The following is a 13841-nucleotide window of genomic DNA, read 5'->3' on the forward strand; positions in this document are numbered from 1 at the left end:
CAAATTCCCTACCTTCCCTTTGGTTGTATCTTCTGCGCTGTTCTAGCTCGGACAGTAGATGGATCTCCCCCATGTAAAGATGTACAAAAGAGAAACATAATTCACCGTTTTGTTTGTTTTGTTTCTTACAGTGTCTTAGAAGCACAGTCTGTATACCTTTTTTTTTTTCAAGTTTACTTATGTATTTTGAGAGAGAGACAGAGAGAAAGCACAAGCAGGGGAGGGGCAGAGAGGAGGAGAGACAGAATCCCAAGCAGGCTCCACGCTATCCGCACAGAGCCCGATGGAGGGCTAGAACTCATGAACCGTGAGATGACGACCTGAGCCGAAATCGAGAGTCGGACGTTTAACTGCGTCACCCAGGCACCCCACCAGTCCGTTGTATACTTAAAAGCAGTGGCTTCAGTCGGGGAGATTTTATCCCCTGGGGCACGTGTGGCCGTGTCTGGAGTCGTTTTTGGTTGCCACAACTTCTGAGGTTGTACTACCGGAATCTAGTGGGTAGGGGCCGGGGGATGTGGCCACAGACCCCACAGTGCACGGGGCAGCCCCCACAACAGAGAATCATTCTGTTTTAAACCCTGGAAAACCCTGTCTTAGACCTTGAAAATATTCCATGTTTTCCCCTGGCTCCTCTGTCGGAGCCGCCCAGAAGCCAAGAGACGCGATTTCAACACGACGGCGATCGGCCCTGGCCCGCACGCCGTCGCAGGATCTCTGCTTTGGCGTCAATTAGCTCATCCTTTGAGGTCACGGTCTCCTCGGGCTGGTGATCCTCCGTGTGTTACTAGGAGGCAAAGCCGACCCAAACAGTGACCTCTCCGCTTCCCTTGTCGGGAGCCAGGGGTGGCCCTTTCCCTCTCGAACTGCAGGCTGTTCGCGATCTGTTGCACCTGCCTGTCCCCTTATTCCGCTGCTGTGAAGGACAGCGGCAGCTCTTGTCCGGCCACGGGACGGCCTCCCTTGTCATTTGGGAGGCGGGATTTATGAGGGCAATCCTTCCGTGTTCTTCCTGGAGCCTCCACCGTTGCTCTGCTGACCACGTTCCAATAACGGTTCCCTTCCTTTGTTTCCAGAAGTACACGTGGAACCTCACAAGAAGCAGCTGCACGTAACCCTGGCTTACCACTTCCAGGCTGGCCACTTACCCACCCTGGAGAAACTAGCCCAGAACATCGATGTCAAACTCGGCTGTGACTGGGTGGCTACCATATTCTCGCGAGACATCCGGTTTGCCAACCATGAGGTAATGTCTCACTGTGGCTCCTGACCCTACCGGAGGCACAGGGGGTGTGGCCAGAACCCGGGAGCACGGGCAGCTCCCTGCTACAGGGAGATGGGGACCAAAGGAAAGCAGTGGAGTGAGCACCGGACCACAATTTCCTCCGGGCTCGGCCTGCTTCCTTGGGAAGTTCTGAGCTTGCAGCCCTCCTCCCCGGGTCCCAAGTGACTCATCTGTGTAATAGCCCCATTGTCCTGTCTGCCCTGCCATTCCACTCATTACTGGAATGATACAGAAGTGAAAAGGGAGAATAGAAAAGTATGTTGGAAAAGATTTTAATTCTATGAATTCACGGAGTTAATAGAAAACCTCATCCAGATCTTAGGTAAGGAGGACACAGAAATACAAATATATATATATATATACGTATATATATATATACGTATATATATATATATATACACACGTATATATATATATCTGAACACATAATTAACAGATACTTGCTAAGTATCTATGGCATGTAAGTTACCATGGAACATACTAGAATTTTATTTTTTATTAATTTTATTTTTTTGAATTTACATCCAAATTAGCACATAGTGCAACAGTGATTTCAGGAGTAGATTCCTTAGTGCCTCTTACCCTTTTAGCCCACCCCCCCTCCCACCACCCCTCCCGTAACCCTCAGTTTGTTCTCCATATTTATGAGTCTCTTCTGTTTTGTCCCCCTCCCTGTTTTTATATTACTTTTGTTTCCCTTCCCTTGTGTTCATCTGTTTTGTCTCTTAAAGTCCTCATATGAGTGAAGTCATAGGATTTTTGTCTTTCTCTAATTTCGCTTAGCATCATACCCTCCAGTTCCATCCACGTAGTTGCAAATGGCAAGATTTCATTCTTTTGGATTGCCGAGTAATACTCCATTGTGTATATAGCCCACATCTTCTTTATCCATTCATCCATCGATGGACATTTGGGCTCTTTCCATACTTTGGCTGTTGTTGATAGTGCTGCTATAAACATGGGGATGCATGTGTCCCTTTGAAACAGCACACCTGTATCCCTTGGATAAATGCCTAGTAGTGCAATTGCTGGGTCGTAGGGTAGTTCTATGTTTAGTTTTTTGAGGAACCTCCATACTGTTTTCCAGAGTGGCTGCACCAGCTTGCATTCCCAGAAATATACTAGAATTTTTAAATGTGGTCCTGTCCTCAAGGAGTTTGAGTCCAGCAGGGGAGAGAGAGCAGATACATGAAATAAAAAACAGAGGAAACATGTTGTGACAATTACGTGCATCCCCTGGGAGGCCTGAGTGGGACCACTGATTCCCAGCGCATGTGGGAAGGCTGGCATAATCCTAGCATCCTTCTTTTGAGGGAATCGATAGTGATTTCCAAGACAAGCCTATGCTACTCTGAAGAGTAATATTGCCCTTTGTCTTAAGGAAAAGCTGAGACAAAGAGAGTGGCAAGTGACTGGTCCATAGCTAATTAGCAATTTAGGACCAGAGCTGAAGCCAGAACCCAGGGATTCTGACCAATAAAAACAAGCAGCCCATCTGAAAAAAAAAAAAAAAAAGACCACACAGTTTAATGAGAAACTTGTCATCTAGTGTAAATACATTTATGAAACCGAATTTGCTTCCAGTTTTTCAACAGTAAAAGGGCTGATATTTTTGGCAGTTTATCTAGCCTCTTAATATCTCTGTTGACTTTTTTTTTTTAAGTTCATTTGTTTTGAAAGAGAGCGCACATGTGTGAGCGGGGAGGGGGGGCAGAGGGAGAGAGAAGCCCAACGTGGGGCTCGATCCCACGACCGTGAAATCATGACCTGAGCCAAAATCAAGAGTCGGCTGCTCAGCTGACTGAACCACCCTCCTACCCTTTTGTAAAACGTGAAACACGGTTGAATGAAATCTCAGGGTCTAGACCAGCTGATCTAGCCACTGTCTTGGAATGTTGAGAAGAGCTGACCCATGAACCAGGGGTCTGGGCCAGGGCACGGAGCCTGCGAGCGTCAGGGACATGCAGCTTTGACCCCGCTGACGAGAATGTCCTGCCCTCCTTCCAAGTCATTTGATGGAAGTTTCTGGAAAGACACACCAAGGAGACGGGGCTTGATCTTGCTTAAGAATTCTGACATCTCCTGGAATTGCTCAGGATGAGCCCTAAATATAACGGGAGAGGTGTGGCTGACCAGACTCCTCACAAGGACAAAGAAAAAGGAAGTCAAGGGTTGCATGCAGATGGGCTGTGAGAAGTCACCTTTCTCAGAGAGGGAAGGTGGCAATGGAATTTTACCAGGAATATCTTCTAATCAACACTGCCCTCCAGTTAAATCAAAGGGTAATTGCTTTTCTGCCTGACCCACATTCTGCGCACTTGGCACGGAGGGAAAGAGGCAGCAAGCGCCCACACGAATTATTTTCTAAAAATAACTTGGCCGCTTTTCTCTCTTATTTGTAAAAGCTCATTTATTACTGTTCCTTCTGATACAGCGCTCTCTCTCTCTCTCTCTGAGGTCTTTGGCTTTCCCTGAGCCACCCCCCGCATACCTTTTCTTGCCTGCCTTCTGTCCCCAGGACCGTTCACGGTTCCACTGAGGCAACAGATGTCTAGAGAAGGAAAGTGGTTTGGACAAGAGCACTCAGCAAGCCATGCTTGGGAGAACTCCTAGGTCTCCTCCCTCTGCTGGTTCTCCCTTTGATTCCGACCTGCGAATGCCTGTCTGTGCTTCGCGTCGTTTTCCGTGTTAGGGACTGCGTTGGGCCGTGCCCGGTTTATATGTCAAGCGACAGAAATCTGAGGAAGGACAAAAAAGCACACGTGGCTCCAGATCCTGGCTCCATCCCTTCAGCAGTTGTTAGGTTCACTTTCACAGCTTCTAGAACGCTCCCGTCCTACGTTGTCTCCTGCAGACGACGGCAACAGTATTTTGCTGGACTGTTGCTGTCGTGCAGGCTACAAAAGAAGATTATAGAAGGGCCGTAATATATAGCCCCGGGTGGGTGCAAGACAGAAGTGTTGCAGCTCCTGCTGTGGTAGGAGCATAAAGAGCTTCAAAGGCAAGGATGTTAGGCTCCTACCTCACGTAGGGTTGCAGCTGCCCTGCACGAGGGGAGGAACAAACTCGAGATAGACCCAACAATTCTTCCAGGTCAGTGGTAAACCTAAAAGAGTATAGGGGCGCCCGGGTGGCTTGTTCGGTTAAGCGTCCAACTCTTGGCTTCGGCTCAGGTCTTGATCTCACGGTTCGTGGGTTCGAGCCCTGCGTCGGGCTCTGCGCTGATGGCACAGAGCCTGCCTGGGATTCTCTCTCTCTGCTCCTCCCCCGCTCGTGCTGTGTCTCTCTCAAAACAAACTTAAAAAAAAAAAAAAAACTTTAAAAAAGAAAAAGAGTAAGTATAATGTAGTGCAAAACTAGGCATGTCTCCTGGTATCTCTCAAACGTAGGCTTTTTGCACGAGCTTTTGAATGGGCTGTGGGGACATGGGCACGAGTTATAATTTTAGATTTGCTGCAATATCTTAATTATCGTATTGTTTATTCAATAAATCGAAGCTCCTTGTCGCCTAACTACCCGGTGCCTAGGACACAAGGTCTCCTGTGCTCCTTTGCTGTGCCTCGATTTCCCTGGAGGTAACCTGGAGACAGAATACTCACCCTGCCCCCGCCAAGTGATAGGGGGAACGAGTGTTCTGAAGTCACTTTGAGTTTCTCGAAGGAAAGACACTTCTGGGCCAAAGGCATAATTAATTAGTCAAAACTGTGCTATGCTTGAGGATCTAAGAGACAGAAGTTTCGACTTGTTCCCCCATGACTCGGTGCCTCTCTCCACCCTGTTCCGGGAAAAGGAGTGTTCCTTTTGGTGGATCATCGCATACCCAGCTTAGAGAGTTTTTCTTTTCTTGCAGCAAGCTGTTTTCACAACGAAGCAGAAACAACCTCCCTGGCTAGTTTGGAAATGGTGGTTTGAGCATGAACGTGGCAGAGGACAGGGGAAGGAGCAGGAGGCCACCAGGGGCAACGATCTGGAGCTGAAAGATACTGGAAAAGAAATAGGGAAAGAAACGGGGGCCCCAAGCGAAAGGAAAATCAGAATCCAGCGGTACCACGGAGTCCTGTGCATTTTTATTTGCATTCTCTGAGGAAAAAAAAAAAAATCACCTTTTTGCCAGTGCCTTTCCTTAGAGACTTCCAGAAGGAAGTTCCATGAAACCTGTTCCGATGTGTCACCTTGACGGACACACAGAGAGCTGATTAGCTCACGAGCACACAGTCCGGGGGGTCAGGCGAGAAGGGAGATTAGGTGTCCTGGTTCGATAGACATAATGCTGCGCCTTCTGGATACAGGCTCCGTCCTAAAGAGTTTCCTTAGATTGTCTCATTAACTGTTATAATCCAGGCATTAGGTTACCAATGAGAAAACAGAGGCCCAAGTTAACAGCCTGAAGGTGGAAGCAGAATGGTTAGCCTGCCAGTAATGACTTTGGAGCTTCAGGAAAGTCGGTTAAAGTATCTCCATCTCAGTGTCCCATGTGAGATAAACAGGATAGAAATGTCTTCCTTGCAATTGAGGACCCTTGCTGTTAATGAGAAATCAGGAAGATGTTTTTCCAAAATATCTTCGTGCCCATGCTGTTTGTGTCTACCGGGAAAGGACGCAAAACATCAAGTACGTCAGCCGAGCAGTATGGCCTCTGGTTGGCTCTGAAGGCTCTTTATGAGCCCGGAGAAGAAACACGTGGTTTCCATCTGGTTGCCGGTGAAAGCTGGTTACACGGACGTACTGTATACGCTGATGGCTGTGAAAGATATTTTTCTTTCAAGGTCTTTGTCGAAAATGTAGGTTTAGGGGCGCCTGGGTGGCTCAGTTGGTCAAGCATCGGACTTCGGCTCAGGTCATGATCTCATGGTTTGGGAGTTCGAGCCCCGCGTCAGGCTCTGTGCCGACTGCTGGGAGCCTGGAGCCTGCTTTAGGAGTCTGTGTCTCCCTCTGCCTCTCTGCCCCTTCCCCTCCCCCTCAAAAATAGACATTAAAAGAAAAAAATTTTTTTTTTAATGTAGGTTTAAAGAAAGCTCCTTGAAGGCAGAGACTGCCTTGTTTAAGCCCCAGAGTGACTTATAAGGGGAAATGCGTCGGTCCCAAAGCCTTCCTGTAGGAGAGTGTCTGCACCCAGACCGTCCGTACCCCCATACAGAAGACTGGCTTTCCATGAGTGGGGTTTCAGGTGTCTATTAGGGTGCCTACCGCAGACGGAGAAGGGGAGATAGGCCCAACCCCATTTGTATAGCAGCTTAATAGAGTGTCTACGGGCTTTCAGATAAATTTCTGAAAATAAATTTCTGAAAACTGAATCCTGACAGGAAGAAAGGCCTGCCCGAAGGGAAGTCTGGAACCATCCAGCAGGACCAGGCACACATCTACAATACCCTGGGGGGGTGGGGGAGACATGCTTTCGGATCGGAGTGCAAATCTACTCAGAGCCTGCAGACCCCAGGGGCACCTGCAGCGTCCGCATCTGGAAGCGGGACACGCAGACGTGCCCCGGGGGCGCGCAGACTGGGCCTCACTCCTCCCTCTCCCCCTCTCTCAGACGCTCCAGGTGATCTACCCGTACACCCCACAGAATGACGACGAGCTAGAGCTGGTCCCGGGGGATTTCGTCTTCATGTCTCCGATGGAGCAGACCAGCACCAGCGAGGGCTGGATCTACGGCACGTCCTTAACCACGGGCTGCTCCGGACTGTTGCCGGAGAATTACATCACCAAGGCCGACGAATGCAGCACCTGGATATTTCACGGGTAAGCAGACTCACGTTCTTCACCTGCTGCTTTGGGAGACCACCACGGGCTGTGGGCAGGTGGTGGGGAAACGGGCTCAGGGGATGGGAGGAAAGCTGTTGGTTCAGGACGCTCAGGGAAGGGCTGACCTGGGGCATGGGAAAATGAGGGATGGGTCCGCTCCGCTTCTCGCTGCCTGCCCCATTTGATGGAACGGAGTTCCTGATCGGAGACTCAGCTGAGGCAGCTTGGGGGGGGTGGGGAGGGGGGCGCGCGCGGGGGTCCATCTCTCTGGCTGTGAAGCGTGGGTCATCCCAGTGTTTTTGGGGCTCCTGTCCGCTCTGTCCTGGGCCGTTGCTCAAGAGTGGTCTGACTCCCCAGAACCGCTGGGCAGGTAGAAGCCAGCCAGACCGGCAGTGGAAGGCTTTGCAAGGGTCAGGAGACCTAACTGCCCCTCGCTTGCTAGGTGGCCTCGAGCGAGTCCTCTGACGTGGCACATAAGCACCTAGAGAGAGAGAGACACCATCTAAAGAAATGGGCAACTGCCAGAACCGTAAAAAGACACGCGGTGCCCCTAGTGTCCTCTAGAGTGGGAACTTTCCACCCATCCCTCACGACTGGTTTGCCCCCAAACCAAACTGGTCGCACGGTCAGCGTGGCCCGTGCTGTAGGGCCAGCTTTGCCTCGGCGATGCAACGGGCACAGGAGGCACCTTCTCTTTCTCAATCGGAGACGCTCAAAGCCAGCCAGCCAGTCCTTCCCTAGCACATGCAGGCGTCTCGCCAGGGTGCGCATGCTGGTTTGTTTTTCCTCTCTCTTGTTCTTGCTCTGTGCCAACGTGGCTGAGAGCCGGAAGCTCTGAGCACCAGCTGCGTGGTGCGTCTAACATTGTTATTACCGCCATGGAAGAGAAGGCGAGAGGGGCACTTTCAGGGAGCGCGTTGCCCGGAGGGAGAAAAGAAAAGGTTCTCTCCCCCCCCAGTCAGCAGCAAGCAGGCAAACCACAAACCCAAAGATGGGAGAGAACACCTTCCTCCTTAACAACCCCCTACCCAGCAATTCCTTCCGCTTCCTTTTGGTCCACCCCCCCACCCGGGAACATCCAGCTTTTCGGGGCACAGTCGGAAGGTCAAAGCTGCCTCGTGTTCCCCAAACATTTGCGTTCTCAGAAAGGCTTCTGAACATCTACTTTGTGTTTCCAAAGTCACCGTTTTATGCCTTAGAAAAACGAGTGAAGCATATTATCCGTGGATACACTGAACACTAAGATGATATGATGCACAGCTCTCGGACCTTTTTTTTTTAAAAAAAAAAAAAGTCGGGCTAGAAGTTGGAGTAGAGTAGGTGGGAGAAGGCCTGCTGACCCATTCCAGAGCACTGTTTCCAGACCCACTGCTGTCCAAATTAGAGCTCAGGCGGAAACATGGGTCCACGGACCACAGGGACGTTTGCGTGCCACCTCCTTTTCTCTGGCGAGGTCCCTACCGACGATACTGCCCTGGAACCGTATCTGAAATGAAACTGTCAGCTTCCGCAGCCAGTGCTGCTGAGAGTGGGGAAAGGCTAGTGTTAGGTGTTAGGACCCCGTAATCAAGAATTTGAGTTTTTATGCCGCTAGTCTTGGGTTCAAATCTTAACACTCCCACTTAAAAGCTGTGTGACCTTGGCCAAGTTACGTCACCTCTCTGAGCCCCCGTCTGTTACTCTACAAGGTGGGGAGGATAATTGCATTTACCTCACAGGAGCGTTATAAAGACCACAGTGAAGGACTTAGCTTTACATGGATAAGTGCCACACCCGTAATAGCACTGAACCTAAAAAGCTGTTAGCTTTCTGATTTTTCTACCTTGTGTTTTCCAGTCCTCTCTTACATGCTTGTCCAATCAAATGTCTCTTCCCGAGGTGATCCTATAGAAGAACTGTACTTTCCTATTTAACTCCAGAAGCAGAAATGATGTAAGGAGGCTCCTGATAAGACGGATCTTCTCTCTCCCCTAAAGTTAGCCTTGAGGAGGTACAGCCACAGGAGATGCTCCTTCAGTGACCTGGCTGACCCGATGGCAGGTCGCAGAGGGGACTCAGGCCACAAGGAGTGACCTTTCATCGCCCTTTCTGCCTGGTTCTTCTCAGTTCTAAGTCACTCATAAGAAAGTATTTTTTATCTATTTTTTAATGTTTATTTTTGAGAGAGAAAGTGTGAGCAGGAGGGGGGCAGAGAGAGAGGAAGACAGAGGCTCTGAAGCGGGCTCTGCGCTGACAGCGAGCCCGATGTGGGGCTCGAACTCCCAAACCGTGAGATCATGACCCGAGCAGAAGTCAGCCGCTCGACTGACTGAGCCACCCGGGTGGCCCCTGAAGAAATCTTCTCCTGCCACCCTGATTAGGGCATCTCGCCTGGTTCTGAGTGTCTCTCAATACTTGTCAGTTGGTGAAGCCCCACTGTGTCCTTTGAATTATGGGTGGGGGCTGGCCGGTCCTTCCGGGCTTATGCACAGGACTGCTGTGTCTGGGAAAGTGCCAGCACCCGGCCCTGGTCCTTGAGAAGATGTCCTGGGTATCAGGCTCAGCTTCCTCCCTACGCAATCTCTCAGCACAAAGCATCTGACTATTGTCTTAATGGAAGTGACAGCACCAGACTGTCTCAAAATGAGTCCGGTCCTTTGATTACAGTGACAGTTGAGAAGAAGGTTGGCATTCTCCTTGCCAACCGAGCTGAAGGACAGAGAGAGAGAGAGAGGAGGGACTCTGCCAGTGTCTTCACAGCTGTAATAAAGAAATTAAGGGACGTGTACAAGCAGGACGTCAAGCGATTCTGTCTATCCAGACACTTCAGGCCCCGAAGCTTTGATGAATCAGACAGCGAAACCAAATTTTCTTTAACTGTGATGTGTGCAAAGGAGAACAGCCTGTCTCTCCGACTGTGAATGGCACTAGATTTTCTTGGTCTACAGTTGCTTCATTTTTCCAGTTGGTCTCTCAGGCTGCACATCACACTTGCTGATACAGCTTTGTTAGATGACAGCTTCCCGCCACCCCCCCACCTTCCCCCCTCACCCAGATCTGCTGAATCACAATCTGTGACAAGTCGGGCCCAGCCGTGTATTTTTTTTAAAGCTCTCCTGACGATTCTGATATGCACTAGGGCTGAAAGGCCACTTTTGCAGGGTGTGAGGCTTCTGAAGCCTTTGTAAGTAGGAGGAGTCTATTTACAGTAAAAAAAAAAAAAAGAGAGAGACTGGAAGGGGATCGTAAAATTCTTAAGAGCAGAGCCTTAAAAAAAAAAAACTGTTTTCCTAACAGCCAGTTAGCTTTGTTATATCGCTGACTATAACAAGGGCTTTTCCAAAATGAAATTCGAAGAATACTGCTGTGTTAAAATGAAATATTCCTGAACAGAGTAGGTCAACAGGTACAGACCAGGACTCTGAGCAGATTGAAACATACGGCTACCCTGGCTGCAAAGAAGCGAGAAATCTCAAATGCAAATGCTCTCCCTTGAACACCGGCTCAGTGAGGCAGAAAGAGATGTTCACTGCATTCGCCTTGCGACCGTAGTTGAATTGCAGTGTTTATTAGATAAAGCCTTTTGGAGGACTTACTAATCACAATAACTCAAACGTGGCATAATTTGCTGCCTCGCTGTCAGCGAGGCCTCTTTGGGGCTTCTGTAGCTACGGCGTAACACCCAGAAATGAGAGCTCTTGGCCCACGGCTCCATACATCTGGCGAGAACGGCTTCCTCCGAGAGAATTCTGTGTTTAATCATCTTGTTGGAGGTGTTACTGAGTTGGGGAGAGGGGTGGGGCCACCGAAGAAGGTGGAAGAGAGAGGATAATGGCCATCGGGTTGCCTCCATCCGTTAAGAGCCACAGGCACACTGGTGGAGACCAGTACAAATCCTCCCTCCCGTTTGTCAGTTCGGATGGAAATCGCCATGGAAAAGATTAAAGGCAACAGGAATTGTTTTCTTCTTTGGAGCCAGAAAAATAGCTGGAAACAATGGCACCGAATTGAAAACTCATTATTCTTTAACTTGCCTTCGGCGCCAGCCGCGGCGGTGGTATCCTGGTTGGCACGAGATCAGGGCCCCATCCCTACCCAGAGAGATGAGCACATCTGTTCCAAGCACAGAAATCCATCTTCCCCTAGTTTAGCCACTGCGAGACCTAAGTACAGAACAAACTGTTCCCCTCCCAAAGGGGGGTGTCGCCTCCTCGGCTTTCCCACCCGTCGCCCTGGGCGTGTTTCCCGCGAATTCCCACGCTCCCCTTGAGCCCGAGGGTGACGTGCTAATGACTCCTGGCCCAAACAGTTAACGGCGTCTCCTCTTCCCCTACAGTTCTCACTCCATCCTGAACACGGCGTCTTCTAACGCCCTCTCATTTGGTGATGGTGTGGTGGACAGGCGGCAGTATGAGGACCAGGGCCTGGGGGAGACGGCTCCCCTGACGATCATCTGCCAGCCCACGCAGGTAAGGCTGACCGTTGGGGCCGCTTCCTCGACTCTACTTGAGGATTCACTGAGCACGTCTTTGCTGAGTGTGAGGGCTTGCCCTCGGTGCCCCCAAGGGTCCTAGGTCTCTTGGGGGCGACGACGCACAATTTTATAAAAGACACACAGAATTTAAGGCCAGGGAGAGTCGGGTGGGTGGTACTGATCGCACTTACCGGCATCTGGGTCTAGGCTGGCAGAGGAAGAGGTTCTGCAGAGGGAAGGACATGTTACCTGTAAAGTCATAAGAGTTCTGTTTCATAGGCCATCGTGAGATTAAAAAGAAAATAAGGCCCTCGGCACAGTGCCTGGCACCTGTATGTATGTCTGAGTGCTCAACAGATGCCAGAAACGTTGCAAAATGGAGAATGTGGGGGTGGGGATCGTTTGGACAAGAGAGGCAAAGGCAAGCAGAGGATCAAGAGACTAGATCACATTGGCTGGAGCCCAGGGCCTGAATTAGGGACGAGCAGGAGAAGAAACAGGAAAGATCATGCCATTATCCCACCTATTAACCCTGTCAGGGCAACCAACGGGCAGCACGTGTAAAGTGCCAGCCCACATGAAGGTGACCACACGAAGCAAACGGGGAATAGCTGACCATCAGAAGGAAGGAATATAGAAACATGTGGAAGGATCCACCCAGCACTTCCAGAACCCAAGGTCATTTGGACACGCCTTTGACTAGACTGGCCTATTTTGTCACCGCTGACCTCCCTGAACCATTTCCGGGAACACCAACGCGCGTGTAGCCAGACAAGAGAGCCAAAAGTACGATTAGAATAGCCAGAGAAGAACCTCGTTGCTGGAGGAGACCGTCCATTCGGTCTACCCACCGTGTGTTAGAGGGGAGGCAGGCACTGTTGTGATTAACAGTCCTCGCCCTCTGAAGTTGATGAAGTATCCCTGTAGAGGGGGGCTAGATGACTAGAGGCATGTACTGGCTGGATGTGCCTCTGAGCGGTAGCCCAAGCGGTCTGCCCGTTCCTCTACCGGCCAAATGCTGGTCCCACACGGCAACCGCAACGGTGAGGCAATTTTCACAGCCCTTCTGATTTTGCAGAACGCGTGCCATTCGTCTCATCCGAGCCTCAGACTAACTTGTGAGGTCTGTAGGAGGCGTCTTCCTGCCCCCACTGTGTTACAGACCTGCCAACGTTAATCCGAGATCGTTGCGGGGCCCTTGTCCTAGAGCTCAGTTCTGCTCATCTGGCACCTGGCTCCAGGACATGTCCGTTTTCTTCTGTGCTCCCCCCCCCCCCGCCCCACTAATGGCCTTTCTTGCTCTGCAGCCCCTGAGGGTCAATAGCCAGCCTGGCCCTCAGAAGAGATGCCTCTTTGTGTGTCGGCACGGTGAGAGGATGGATGTTGTATTTGGGAAATACTGGCTGTCCCAGTGCTTCGATGCCAAAGGTGAGTGCTGCGTTGGCCTGCTTGGCATCGCCGTACCCTTTGTGGCCTCTAGGGGGCACAGTCAAGCTACATTCGTCTAGACGCGAGTCCTTCCTGGTTCCCGTGCTATATAGGAAAGGCCTAGAATGTGTTACAATCTAAGTCCTTCCCTATTGTCTTGAGTGGTAGCGAAGAGGTAAGTGTTCTTGTCCCCTGTTCCATAAACTGGGACACCAGGGACCAAAGAAACCAATGTCTCGCCCGTGGTCATTTGGCGGAGGCAGAGACGGGTGTCCTGATTCTGTGGCCAGAATTCCCTCCATTAAATCACCCTGGCTCATTTTGGTTCCAGTTCCCTTTGAGTGACATGTCTAAGAGAAAGAGGCCGGCGTAGCACAGAATTCTCCTGCCTTACAGTGCATGATTGTTACTTTCACACAGACGTGGCAAGAGGTAGTTTTCTGTCAGTAGAACGGAGGGGTGGATTCCAAGACTCTACCACAGAAAAAGCGTCAGCCTCAACAGTTTCTAGAAAGTTCAGTTTGGTGTCTTTGGCCAAACAAGGAATGGAAGTGGAGGGCCGTCGGGATCAGCAACAGAAGTCCTGAGGAAAACAGAAAGTCGTCTTTTGTCTGATTTTTTTCTTTTTTTTCCAGGCCGCTACATACGCACCAACCTGAACATGCCTCATAGCTTACCTCAGCGGAGTGGTGGTTTCCGGGACTATGAGAAAGATGCTCCGATCACCGTGTTTGGATGCATGCAAGCAAGACTGGTGGGTGAGTGTCCTGGGGTGATTGCACAGCCTCTCCTGGCTGCTCCTTCCAAAGACTGGTTCCAGCGGGCAGGCCGGGACACTTCCCAGGGCTTCCTCCAACTTTCCTACAAGTAGTGTATTTCTCCAATTCAAAAGGGATTTATTACATAACCATTAAGTTCAGGACACTGTGC

General features: G+C 50.4%; 1 protein-coding gene across 4 annotated transcripts in view; it reads left to right on the forward strand.

The window, feature by feature from the left end:
* The window catches only part of UBASH3B (ubiquitin associated and SH3 domain containing B), a 145592-nt gene that overhangs the window by 108151 nt on the left and 23600 nt on the right, over window positions 1–13841 (forward strand). For all 4 annotated transcript variants that reach the window (XM_042958066.1, XM_042958068.1, XM_042958065.1 and 1 more), the window contains exons 5-9: window positions 1077–1246; window positions 6819–7027; window positions 11346–11478; window positions 12791–12911; window positions 13547–13669. In XM_042958066.1, coding sequence (XP_042814000.1) covers window positions 1077–1246; window positions 6819–7027; window positions 11346–11478; window positions 12791–12911; window positions 13547–13669 — 756 coding nt within the window. The remainder of the gene's footprint in view (window positions 1–1076; window positions 1247–6818; window positions 7028–11345; window positions 11479–12790; window positions 12912–13546; window positions 13670–13841) is intronic.

This window comes from Panthera tigris, chromosome D1, assembly GCF_018350195.1.
Source record: "Panthera tigris isolate Pti1 chromosome D1, P.tigris_Pti1_mat1.1, whole genome shotgun sequence".
Taxonomy (NCBI): Eukaryota; Metazoa; Chordata; class Mammalia; order Carnivora; family Felidae; genus Panthera; species Panthera tigris.